The sequence below is a fragment of the Hetaerina americana genome, unplaced genomic scaffold, assembly GCF_022747635.1.
Source record: "Hetaerina americana unplaced genomic scaffold, ioHetAmer1.1.p SCAF_6, whole genome shotgun sequence".
Taxonomy (NCBI): domain Eukaryota; kingdom Metazoa; phylum Arthropoda; class Insecta; order Odonata; family Calopterygidae; genus Hetaerina; species Hetaerina americana.
Genome location: NW_027287205.1, coordinates 76,999,485 through 77,013,589, shown reverse-complemented (window position 1 = coordinate 77,013,589; position 14,105 = coordinate 76,999,485). Strand labels below are relative to the sequence as shown.

At 34.4% G+C, this 14,105-nt stretch overlaps 1 protein-coding gene across 1 annotated transcript in view; it reads right to left on the bottom strand.

Annotated features, from left to right (window-relative positions):
- The window catches only part of LOC139694964 (endoplasmic reticulum resident protein 44-like), a 16,335-nt gene extending 2,864 nt beyond the window's left edge, over nucleotides 1–13,471 (bottom strand). Inside the window, exons 1-7 of the mRNA XM_071593514.1 lie at nucleotides 13,350–13,471; nucleotides 12,576–12,651; nucleotides 11,979–12,134; nucleotides 8,140–8,327; nucleotides 4,819–4,934; nucleotides 3,683–3,975; nucleotides 2,320–2,579 (exon numbers count right to left, since the gene is read on the bottom strand). Of these exons, the coding sequence (XP_071449615.1) occupies nucleotides 2,320–2,579; nucleotides 3,683–3,975; nucleotides 4,819–4,934; nucleotides 8,140–8,327; nucleotides 11,979–12,134; nucleotides 12,576–12,651; nucleotides 13,350–13,412 (1,152 nt within the window). The 5' untranslated portion in view covers nucleotides 13,413–13,471. The remainder of the gene's footprint in view (nucleotides 1–2,319; nucleotides 2,580–3,682; nucleotides 3,976–4,818; nucleotides 4,935–8,139; nucleotides 8,328–11,978; nucleotides 12,135–12,575; nucleotides 12,652–13,349) is intronic.
- Between the last annotated feature and the right edge of the window lie 634 nt (nucleotides 13,472–14,105).

Here is a 14,105-nt window from a genome sequence, read left to right as displayed (position 1 = left end):
GTGTAAATGTAATAAAAAAATTTTACAGTATCCTGAAAAGAAGCTGAAAAAGAAACACGAATGGTTTTTTGAGAAAAATTCTCAAGCTCGTGCATATCACAATATTTTCAGCAATTTATATTGCCTAAGTCCCATAAAGTTATCACAGGTAATCATGCCCTTGAAACAGATTAGGATGTCATGTACTCAGAGATACTTAGATTGCACAAACCCACGTACCAAGCAAAACCTTTTCCTCAGATATCAACAACGAAAAAGTGGGAGTGTCTGAGGATTATGTCTGAAGTGAGTCCCTCCCTTCAACCTTCCTTCCTGTATGGGAGAGTACTTTGTTTGATAGTTTGCCATTCAAAGACATGCACTAGCTAATACTCTCCAACACCATTTCATCAATATACCATGCTCGCCTCATTTTTCAGCAACTATACAGGTAATTATTATAGGACATCAGTTTTAATTACCATGTTCAAAAGCTGTAACAAGACTTACTTCAAAGAATCGAAAGGAAAATTGAAGAGAATTTGGATGAAAATCAGAAATGGTAAAGGAATATGAGATGTATTTTGGTGTCTCAAGATGAAAAATGTTAGAAATGCATGGGAACCCGCATATATATTTTGTCCATTGGGAGAGGACATTTGACAGAGTCAACTGAAGTGTGCCGCAAAGGAATTTAAAAAAGTATTGGTTTCAACTGGAGGGATAGAAGAATAATGAAATAACTGAAAAAATGAATAGTTGTGGTAAGAGTCAGAAATTATTAGACAGATGAGATACAGGTTAAGGAAGGACTGCCAGACAAGAATGCTTGCTGTCTGTCATCAACTGTCTTTGATATTAACGCTGAAGAGCTTACTAATACGACCTTGGAAAAAGCAATAGGCATTTCAGTGGGAGGAGCAAAAATACATATACAGATGATCAAGCAGTACTGGTGGAATCAGAAGAGGACCTACCACATACAGCGGAAAGTATCATTAGATTAGGGAGAAAATTAGGAATGAAGATAAGTGTAGAAAAGTGCTGAGAGTGAGTAGGAATAAAACAATCATTCATATGTCAATAAAAGGAAAACTCTTAAGCAAGTGAAATCATTTCAGTTCTGGGAAGCATAATAACATGAGAAAGCTATACCTAAATAATAAGAAAGATGACAAATACAGGTGAAGAAGCTTTGGAGGGCATTTGGAGGGACTTATGACAGCAATTATAATTACAATTGAATCAAGAAAGAGACTTGCTAAATGTTTTGTCTGGTATATGGTGCCTTATTGCAGCAAAACATGGACAGTTAAAAATAAAGTTGAAAAGAACTAGAAAAGGTTTGAAATATGGTTACGGAGAAGAATTCTTAAGGTAGAGCAGATTGATAAACTCAAGAGGTAATGAAGACGAACTGATGAGAAAAGGAAATGAAATACAAATACTGCTGCAAGGTAAGGGCCACATATTACACCAAAATTGCTAGCTAGCCACACACGGAAATATTTAAGGAAAGAGAGTAAGGGGAAGAAAAAGGACTGGAAGGCTTGATGGGATGAAAGAGGCAGAGTTAAGGGGAAAATCTGTCAATCATCCCATAACTGAGCAACGACTATCCAAGTACATAAGGCATCGACACTTTGATTATGCAAAATTGATGGAATGCCAAAGGGTCATCAGTCTTCCACTTCTGCAGATTATGGAAAAGGTAGTTTGGTATGGTACTGTCAGCTTGATTATTATTATACTTGATTCACTTAGATAAATGGAACAACTATATTAAGGTCAATATGAATTGTACTCAATATATTAACAAACTCTTCCGTATGATGATGATTGTCACAAAAGAATTCATCAATTGAGTAAAGTGAGTGAACAAGTAACCAGGTATATACCCTCTTCTTGAAATTTGGAATACTATCAGCTTTCAACTTAGTTGTCAGCTAGTTGAACATATTCAATCAAATGTTTACATAATGAAATGAGTTGTAAGTTGAAGGAAGTTGTACAATGAGAAATATTCAAATTTGCTTACCCCTAATGTTGTAGTTATGGATGTTAGATCTTAATTGCTAAGATTCACCCGTATGCCAAAATTCAAATAACATGAACGACATCGAAAGAAAGAATGGTTAAGTGTTAAATGATACTTATTTGAAATGAGAAAGTGGAGCTTTCTTAACACATAAACAGCTTCACTCACTTCATTACAGATCTGACTTATGTCCATAGTTAAATGACTTCTGATTGACATGAAACTGGTTGCATTAAGTCGATAAGGAGTCGGGCACTTACACCACTTGACAAGGGTTTCACTGTACTCTAGGTTATACTCACCCCAATCTGAATCGGAGCTGCATGATGATGGGTAGTATCGGGGCCATAATGGAACTCTCTGTGAAGTTTTCCAGAGTACAAGTCCTGAAGGAATGACTTAAGTAAACCAGGTTCTTCCATACGAGATGCAGGGTGTGGAAACAAGTACATATGTCGGAAGGAGTCTATGGCGACCAATGGCAAATCAGACTGTGACTTGCCTAGATGATGCAACGGATGAGCAAATCGCGCACCATCCGCCGTTAAAAAGTTGACATTCTCTGCAAAAATTAGAGGATAGGTAGAATGTGATAATGAGACACTGTATCTCACAACGCTAAGCTCCATAATCATTATATGATCTACGAGGTTTAAATCTTGAATATTAATTCAGGGAAAACTTAAGGTAAGAAATGTTATCTCCAATTTCAAGAAAATAATTTCCATTTGCATTTTTACATTTCATTACTCACTCTACATACAACTCAAATGCATTCATTTCATTTCAACTGGTATGCCACTTTCATAGGTGAATGACTATAATTATGGCTCAATCATTAGTAAATTTTTAAAATTTTCAAATGTATGTAATTTGATCTTATTTTTTAAATTCATGGGTGTGAAAGACTTCATCATTAAATACAAGCGTTTCCAACTGCTTGGACTATCTCACTACCCAAATTTTAGGAGCTAAGACCGTCATCCATCAGTGAGAACGAAATGGTGACTGAAGCTATTGATAACTCTTACAAAATTTACAAGTAAAAACTATAACAAACAGTGAAAGACTCTTAAATAGGGCCTTATAATTTAACACTGAAAGACAGAGAAAACTGATTCAAAGATAACTATTTGGCAAACTGCATGCAGACATGCAAATAAATAAAATTTATTTCAATGAATTTTACTTTTCATTCAAGTAAATCAAAGATGTTGAATAGTTTGCAGAGTTAAAAACAATCCAACAATATAGCATTTAAATTGTAAATGCTAAAATGTTACCCTTGAAAGTAGAAGATAAAGACAAAAGTAAAACAATTTAAAAGTGTTTGATTTCAATCAGTCCTACACATTTGTTCTGCTTTGCCCAAGATAACAGATTTTGAAAAGTTCCCCACCAGCAACCAACAATTAAGGCCTTGAATAGCTTTACCCTGTCTTTCACGCCATCACAACTGATCAATAAGTAGCTAAACAGGGCTAAAACTTAAAAGAAAAATGCTTCTCGATTCATTTTGCTTCATGGTCATCATTGACTAGTCTTTTTATACACAATTTTCAATTATATTCATCAACTGAAATGCTATTTTGCACAATCCAAGCAATAAATGAATCCAATTCAAGACTTGTACTAAGCAGAGACTATCAGCAATGATTTACTCACGTTTTTCACCAAGGAGTTCTTTATTTACAATTTGGTTAAAGGCAGCCACCGACTTCGTATCATCTGGGGAATGGAAGAGGATCAGGAATGGTAATCCCTCTTCAGTTAACTCCTCTGCATTCTCAAACGTTATCTCACGAACTATAGGTACACACAAGGCCCCTGCCCATGCAGACAGGGCATCCACAGATGTGATATCGCCTTTGAATGAGTCTCCCTCCTCCCCAGTCGAAGATGGGGGTCGAAAGGTTATTATGGCAGTATCACGGGGGTGGTAACGGGAAAAAGACTCCCTTAAATAAATAAAGAATGAATTCATTAACAGATGAGAATAGTACTCCACAATCAAAGAAACAGCATCAAGGAAGGCAAACCTCATGACCAGATTACAGGAAAAGCATGAAAATGTATAAGTGAACAAATAAAACAAATGTTTAGTTTTAATTTCCTTGTTTTCAAGCTTCATTAATATTTACCTTGTGACCAAGGACATATTATTTTACACAAAATGTCATCTTTGGTTTCATTTATATTCCATTTTTATTCTACTTTATACCAGGAAAAAATTATAAAATTCCAGTTGACCAGTATGTAAGTCATTCACTCCTAAAATGTCCTTATATTTTTTGGCAGTTAAAAACACATCATTATTTATATATTAAAACCTACATAACTAAAAACAAACAATGAGATTCTAGTCATGGTATGAGAAGAGAGACAGGTGCGGGAAGAAATCGCAACTAATTCCATCATTCATTACTTCCTGTTTGTATTCTCAGAGAAGATGCTGAAATCATTTTATAATTTTACCTTTCATTCCACCTTGTCACAGTCAGTATGCCAGCTTATTGTACGGTACTTGTGTGTTTGAAGGCTTTATGAAGTCTAAGATAGATCATTTATAATACTTGGTTTTTTTCATTTCCCTAATATTAGTATGCTTTGAATGAGTAAACATTATCCATTGATTAAATCAAATTTATTTCTCAAATAGTTATCTATTAGCAACAACCAAAGAAAATCGCCAAAAAAAATCAATTTCTAAACTTAGGGAATGAAAGGTTAATGACAAAATACAATTAACAATGCATGAATAAATTTTATCAATGTGGAATACAGGAAAATAGTTGACTCACCCTAGACCCACAAGAAACAAACAATCATCCTTTAAGTTGGTAGCAGTCCGTCTAAAAGCATCATAATCCTTTCCATCTTTGGTGTCAAAATAACCAATAATGATCCTTTTCTTAGCCTGGAAAAAGGTAGAAAAAAGTTTGACAATTTCAAAGACATCAGGTCATCATTAAACCCCTAAAAAATGCACATACAGTTCCAGAAATTACCTATTATTAATAACCTTCTTAATAGAGAGACAACTGAATGAGAGGATACTTACTATATATCCTCTCAGAAGCTTACCAATGCTCCTTGGAGTAACACTGAAATACAGTATAATCTCTCACAATGCGCCTAGGTCATTCCTGAATTTTTAAATAAGGCAAAAAAATGTTTCCCATACAAATTAATGTAAAATAAAATAATACATTTATGTTTAAAAACTATTGTAAATGAGGTTTAAAAAAATAAAATTTTGTATAAATTGTTTAGAAATGTGGAATGTATTCACATTATCTTCCATCATGGAATGAAATAACCTGGAATGAGATTTTGATTTGTAGAAAAAAAATAGGAAATGAAAAAATTAGTTAATTATTTATGATAGATTTCTAACTCTTGTAAACTAGAAGGCTCTCCGGAGACATTTGTTTCTGCCAATGCTACAAAATTATGTGAAAATGCCTCATAGCATCATCATTCAATAAATTTGTAGTGCTCATAGGCACTGCCTTATTAGGGTGATACTACTTAACATAAAATGTGAGTTTCCAATGACCTCAACATTACATTTAGTCTGCTCTCATGGACTTGACACTTCTTGGAAGCTCATTTCTGAATGACAGGCAGGCAGGTGTTCAATTTTCCGACCGCCCCTTGTGTTGGCAAAAAATAGCAGCATGAGACGATCTTTCATTGGGTTGTGGTCAGGCAATGCCTTCTCCCCTCCACTCTTATGTTTGCTGAGGCATCTCTTTCCAGAAGAAACCTATCTCGTCACAATGAAAACCCTGTAGCATCAGGCAACTCTCAGAATTTATGAGCTTATGACTGGTGCAGTCCTCTGCTGCCTTTGAGTTGCAGCTCACTGCTGCACCATGCCACACAATGCTTTGGATTCTGACTATTCTCTGATACTTCTCTGCCCACCTGCAGCTTCCTTTAAATACTTCTTCTTCGGCCAATTATTACCCTGGCATCTTCTTAAAGAGGTCAGCAAAAATAATTTTTGCCTTCTCACAAATGATATTCTTGTTATAAGAATATGATATCCATCTGATAATCCATTTCCTTAACCATGCCCATGTTCTTGTGGATAGTTCAATTCACTGATGTAGACTGATTATCTGTGCATACTAGATCAGCCACACCCACACCTCATCCACTTTTCAATGATATAACTTTTCATTTCTGCAGTTATTTTTATTCTCTTATGGCTACTTCTTCTCTCCAACCAACTAATCCCAACCATGAGTTGCTTATACCTAATCCATATTTTGGCAACACCCCTTCCTTTCGGTGAGATTCCTTCACCACTCTCAACTATAATATTCCACTAGAGTCTGTATTATCATTTTGCATAGAAGACTCAGTAAGTCCACACAGTTTATAACTTAAGCAGTGACCACATTTTGAGTATGATACCATTTCCCTTCCATTCCATAAACTCTACTTTTTACCACTCCTTTTCATCTTCCCTGCCCACTTTTTCATAATTAAGCATAGGTCTGGAAATATATACTATATTTCCTGGCCCATATCATGCACCTTTTTTCATTCCAAAATATGCTCTGTAACCAGCACGTATCTTATAGCTGAGGGTATATGGGTATAACTTTAGCCTGCAAGTTGCAAAATGATTGGCTAGGAAAAATACTTCCCATTAAGTAATTTTTCCCTCATCAGTCATAGAAAATGCTTGCTTTTATTACAAATTTTAATTACGACTGGATTCAAAGCCATTAGTAAGCAATACAGCTTTAATCTATCCTTGACTACTTCCTGAAAATATTCTCAAATAGACAATGTATACGATGAAACTAGTTTAGTTTCATGTCACATGTGATGCAGCTTCAAAATTTACACACATTGGGATGTCATCCCTCAAACATTGTACCTCTAGTGGTAAACTTGGGAGTCTACAGGCACTCAACCATAAGGACTCATATTATGAGTGTTCTTCAATGTGTATTCTGTACCTTTATATTTACTGCTCACATCAACTTTAACACACACTAAACTAAATGTTGCATCAAGCGTTCGAATTGGAATTATTGCATGGCATCTAAAGAGGGGGAGATTGTCATACAGTACTCCATTTTCACTTGAAGTTGCCAATTATGCTTCTCCCAAGATTATCATTTTAACCTTTAATGCTACACTTAGCTATTATCAAATGTTTTATTAAAAGCAGCCATTTTCAATGCCTTTACAAACTCAATATAACTCAAGGTTGAACGCCTGCAGACTCCCGAGTTTATCTGGAGAGATACAAATAATGTATGCATGCATTAGCAGAGAGAAGACATCACTGTTAGCTCGATGCATACCGTCCCTCAGCAGCACCACATGTGATAAGGAACTAAACCTGCAACATTGTATACATTTAAGATTTATTTGGAAATGGTTTTAGGAAGTACTTTCAATGAAATATAAAAACTCTGTTGCCAACTGCCAACTAAAAATAGTGATACTATCAAAATTTGTAATCAAGCCAACCATTTTCTATTCCTGAAGCAGGTAAGTATTTTCCAGCAAATCAGCTAGTGCTTAGAGGTCAAAGTTATACCCCAGGCCTATTAGATGCAGGCTGATATTACAGAGTAATAAAAGCACATTTGGAAGCAAGTGAATTGTGTCCAGTGAACCAAGAAATATAGTCACTGTAACCCAATATAATTATACAAAAAGATAGAAAATACAAATCATAAAGTTATATTTTAAATGTGTCTAAATATTAATGATAAAATCCATTTAATTATAAAAATTACCCTTGGGAAATGATTTCCCACAATTATTAATCAATATAAGGTCCATCTAGGCCAAAATCCACAATTCTACTTTTACCATCAAACCGAAAAATGTTAAACTTTATGAAACAGGAATAGTGTAGTGAGGTTTACCATGCCCAAAAAATATCTAAGTGTAATATAAATAAATTAGCAGAGACACCTGGCCAACACATCAAAAGAAAAATAGTTAAAGCATGCACACTCTAGAAAATATAAAGCAGACATTAACACCGTAATCTCAAGATCTTTCGTTGATCACAAATACAAACTTCTTCCTGCTTATATGGAGAATGTAAAAACCAGAGGAATTATTCAGCAGAGTGGCATTACATTTTCAGTTAATAGGGGATCTTCCATAGAGGCCAACTCCTTCACTGGATCAACCATCTGCTTTTGAATAAAAGCTAAGAGCGCTTCCGCAGATCTTTGACCACGATACTCCTTTTTGGCAGGTAAACCATTCCTTATGACCTTAAGGGTTGGGTACTTGCTGATATGAAATCTACTGGCAAGTGAACCTAAAATGAGAAAAAATTGCAGATTTGTAATAATTGCCATGATCAAATAATAAAAAGGAACAAAGATACACTCTACAAAAATCAATTCCATTAATTTAAGCAAAAGATTAATGCACTTAACATGAGGACCAAGTCAACAATTTATACATTCGGCTGAAACTTTAAAGTCATGTTCTCTTAACTTCTTATAAGAAAATAATTCTTAATAAGATCTAAATAACTTGCTATCACTAGGTGGGCATTAAGAACACTGGTTAAAATTGACTGTGTATCCATTTCTGATAAAATATTTTTATTTCAAAACCCAGTTTCAACTAAGCACCGTCATCAAACATCGTCTCCTTAGGTAGGATGATGACTACAAATCAACTTCACATGATAGAAAATCTTTTTATAATTATCCTTACTTGATTTTGCAAAGAATTTATTGCTGTCAATGCTGACAATCAGCTTCTCCATCTTATTATAATCGTTATTTTGGGGATGGTAAATTAGTAATTCACCTCTTTTTTTGTCACTTTTTTACTTTTCAATGTAGTCTCCCAGTACACTAATGCACTTGGTCCAGTGATGCTCCAATGTCTTGATTTCATATTGGAAATTTAGAGTCCATCAGCCAGAAAAATGCCCGTCTACTTTGGCTGCTAGTTCTTCATTTGAGCATTGTCTTGATGGAAGATGACTTTCTTCCTTGCCAAACCTGGCCTTTTCATAATATATATTTTGCTGTAGTTGTTTGAAGAGATTATTGCAGTATTTTCCAGTGATTGTTTGACCAGTGGAAAGATAATCAATCAGCAGAATCCCTTTTGCATCTCTGAAAACTGCAAACATCACCTTTCCACTCAAACATATTGTCTGGTGGTGGTGGATCAACATATTTCCACTGCTTTGACTGCTGTTTTGTCTCTGGTATACTAGTGGACCCAAGTTTCATCTGTTGTCATAAACCCATGCAAAACATTTTGTTGGTTGCTCTTAAAATGGGTCAAGCATTGTTTGAATATCTCCATTCTAGTTCATCAAGAGTCACTGCACCCATCTAGCAGATAATTTTCTCACATCCAATCCCTATGTTAAAATGTGATATGCAGGTTCAGATGACATCCCTGCAGCTACAGTGATTTCTTTAACTTTCAGTCGGCGATCCTCCATGGCCACTTAATGCTCTTATGAAATAATTTCTGGGTTAAAAGCAAATTTTGGCCAAGGACTACGTGAATCATCATCTAAGCTGTTCCAACCAAAATTAAACTTGTTTCTCCACTTGGCAACAGTTGAATGTGAAGGAGCCGAGTCCCCGAGAGCGCTCTGAAAGCACAAATTTCCTTTATAAACCTTTCTTCACAAAGTACTTAATCACTGCTCAAATCTTAATGTTTTCAATCTTCACAAACCACTACACAGCAGAGCACAACAACAGAGAGGCATCCGCAACACAGTTCTCTTCCCACATCACTCATGCTTTACTCATTAAGGATTACCTATTACTAAATAGGAAACTCATTGTGTTAGCGTTGACATCTCGAAAGTGATTCTGAAGAATAGGTGAAGGCGTTTCTTTTTAAAAGGATAAATCCCAGAGAGAATTTAATTTCCCAAAATATGTATTGACGGATGCATACACACTCACTCATGAACTTTGGAATACATGCCAATTATTTTCATAGTGGTTACAACTCTCTTTTCAGCTGATTTGAGAAACCTTTGATCACCAATGGCTCTTATTGATAAAGAAATAAAATGTTCATGCCAGTAAACAAAATCATATCAGCCCCTTCAAATGTAATTTCCCACAGTGAGAACAAAAGAATTTTGTTTTAGATATCCAAGTCGGATATATGTATTCAAATAATGTCTCTACCATCTACTAAAAGTTCATAAATTGCATTTTTTTAAGTTCTATATGAGTTTATGCAATTAAAAGGTAATGACCCTATGCACATGTCCATATAGTCATAAAAAATTTGGGATCATAGATGGGATAGCGGTCCTCTCACTAGACTTTCCAATGTTCTCCAAAATATTATATACACTAATGTAGTCTAACATAATTCATTGATGAACAAGGGTCAAAAATATAAAGCTAGCTTAACTGGAAAAATTGGACGGGACCATTTGTCTCCATGTTAACTAATCAGAATCTATTTGAAAAGAGAATCAATAGGTGACCTTAAAGAGACAAATTATGAGAAAAGTACTGAGATTTTCTCTCAGAAGCAAGAAACATGACCATACAGTACGGATTAAAATGATGTTATCACAGCCACAATGAATTACTATAACATAATGCCACTAAAATTAGTTAATCTAATGTAATTAAATAATGTGGTTAAGTCAACATAAACCAAACATGAAGATTTGTTGTCCAAGCAACTTGTTTAGGTAATGAATATCAGCATGGTATTTTATAATTCAATTTCCAGTGGTGCTGAGAAGCACTGTCCAAATAAGAAAAAAATTGTCCTGGAAATAATTAACTCTAACATTATTGAATCAAGTGATATTTCTAATAACTTAACTCATCTTATGCTGCTCACAAAATTGTCATACAAACAGTTATTTTCATTTGTTCTGAGAACAGCAATTATTATAAATATAGCCTATCATTTAAAATACAACAATCCCTTTTATATTACATATGGATAAGGATAGAAAAAAGGCAAATCTCAACTGACTAAACCAGATAAGATACTTGCATGCAAGTAATGCATGATGGCCTACTCATTCATTGCCTTTACTTACATATACAGATAACGTACATATAGATGCACATATAATCTTATTATTTTAAAAAATTACATTTGTTCAAACATTTTTACTGTTTAACTTTATAACTTTAAAAAGTAAACTTTCTTTTAGTGCATACAGATAGTTTCATACAGAAAGCCACTTATCTAGTTTTATTAGTACCATTAGCACATTTTGATCAAATTTCCAGAAAAAAAAATGGTTTCTTGAGATTGTGATCTTGATGAATGCAACATTTTTTTGCAATTTGTCGATTTCTGATAATTAATTTCAGTGACTTCGTGTATCACAGAAACTTGATCACTCAAAGATAATGCTATCAGTAGTAATAGTCAAACAGAGGCACTGAATGGCAAAGTTATTTCACTGATTATATGCCCTTTTGAAGATGAAAAAACGATATAAAAAACTTTTTCAAAAAAATCATATGCTCAATACTTAACTAATTGTTTGCTCATCATTAGATATATTTTTCACATTAATGCATGTCCTTGAAAGAAAATGAAATTCAGTAACAGTCTTTCATAAAAATATTGGGCTCTTTGGCTCTAATATTTTCTGATAAATTACTTTTTCCAACTTTGTTTCTCACACATCTTTCATTAATGACATGCTAATTTTCAAAAGGCTGTTCAGTATTCGAAAAATGTTTCCCCCAAAATCCTAATGGTATAATTATGTTCTCAAATTAAAGTAAGCACCATACTTTTTCACATGATCCCGTATGCTACCTTTAAAATGTAAAGTCAACACACAAGGGCTATTCAACACATGAGCTTTAAGCAAAGGAGGTACACTTGACTTACTAATTTCAAAATTCCTTGCATTATTAAGTGTATCAATAGATAAAATTCCAACCTGGGAGATACATTTTGTAGATATAATCATGGGAAATATTACCTTCTTTATCACAGTCAACCTTTCCTAAGACAACACGCCCAGGCTCAGGAAATTCAGCAGATACCTTGTCTGCTGCTTCATCAAATATTGGTCCCAATAAGTTACTGAATCGACACCAATCAGCATAGAAGTTTATCATAACAAGTTCATTTGAAGCTGCAAAAGAATCAATGTCGATTAATTAAACGTAAACATCAACTCAAAAATTATTTCTTAAATACTACACCCAAGGAATTCATTGAAAAAACTTTTACGTATTAGTTTGTCGGTGAAAGCTGTACTCCATTGTAATAAATTCACATCATTATTTTTAAAATATTAACTTTAAACACATATTTAGCTCTGGACATAATGGCAAATTTTGTTATTAGACCATATGCACTTAAACTATTAATGGTCATCAACATACCAATGGGCTTAATTTAACAAACCAGCATTACAGAATAAACTGAATGCGCTATCATTTTTTGGGTTAATCAAGGCATCTTTTAAGTGCTTATGCTAAGTTACTGATGTGGTATATAGAGTACAAGATTTCTAGACAGTGTGTGGGATAAATATTTGAATGTATAAACTCTGCCAACTTGCAAAACTTACCAAGCATTGTGTCCATGTTACTTGTTGTTAGTTGAACCGCTCCACTATCGGTCGGATTGTAGAACAAATATGATACCTGAATTGAACAAGAAGGAACAGATAATAATATAAGGTCATACAGGTATCGGAACACATACGGGAGCCAGGAAGATAATACTTCGAACATTCACACTCTTACACGAAGGTGACGTAAGGAGGAAGTGAGCATTCCAGGTACATTAAATATTAAATTGAACAATCTGCAGGGGCTACCGAATAATGCACACACATAATGAGGCACAACTACAATGGAAATCGGGAGTAAATACATTTATTTTCCGAATCGGGATATTGCTTTCTATGACAAACTTTTAATTATATGATGGGAATAACACTAAAACTCTAGGAAACTAAGCAGCTCAATATAAGCCGCAATTACAGTCTACCTTATACGCCACCAAACCGCGTATCACCAAACTTTAATTACCTAACTTTCCCGAAAAATGTACCAACAAAAGATAACATATAAGATAACTTGGAAAAATAATAAATCTTAATACCACACCGCATATTCCCCACGTCAACAAAAAAATGAAGTTGTTGGAAAGTGGATTTTTCAAATTTAATAACCAACTAACGAGATATAGCACTGATGTGACAACGGCGAGCATACCGGTATATAAATACATTTATCATCGTGGCAGGTTGTCCATCGGCCCATCTAATGAACAGAACCGTCATATCAGCCTCTTTGAATCAATTTCTAGAATTCTATAAAAATAATGAAGTACTCACTAGGATAAATAATACATAGTTTAGCCTTAGATCGCCACTTTCCCTCGAATAATACATTTTCATTGACTAATTACACTCACGACTACTTAAAAGGAAACGAGCGTATGATACACGTTATGCGAGCAGTTGGACTACTCTCGAAATAACACAGAGGAGACAGAATATCGAATCTTTAAGCGATACTACGAGAACTCGATTAGTCGAACTTTATAAAAATTGCGCCAAACTTCAACAGTGGCCTTGTATAATTCCATCGCCGTAAATGAGATCTGAGGTTATATTAATAGTTATAATACGTTCCGCATATTTTTTATCTCCGTAATTGATTTCGGATTAAAAAGGGGTTCTCGGAGAGTGTATCAGCATGAATATTTTATATGAGTTTTGCTTACTACTCTTTCTAAATTTAGAACGTTATTTCATTAATACGTGCGTTGCGTTTTTTTCATTCCTTGCTACTCACTATGGACAAATTTCTATGTCTTACCAATAAAATTATAGTTACAGTTAAAAGTGATCCATTTTGTCACATTATGTTTTATGTGGTAGAGGACACCTTAATAAGGTTTTTCTATGAAACACATGTCCAATACATATAGTCATTCTTCCAAAGTAATCTTTCTATTTAGCGATATGTTTCAGACGGCTCTTTTGGAATATTTACTTCTAAGTATTGCGAGGATTTCCTCTTTCTTTTCCCTGCACTAATACTTCATTTCTTCTGTCTGCCTTCTTGCTGGCAGAGTAGCCTACTCT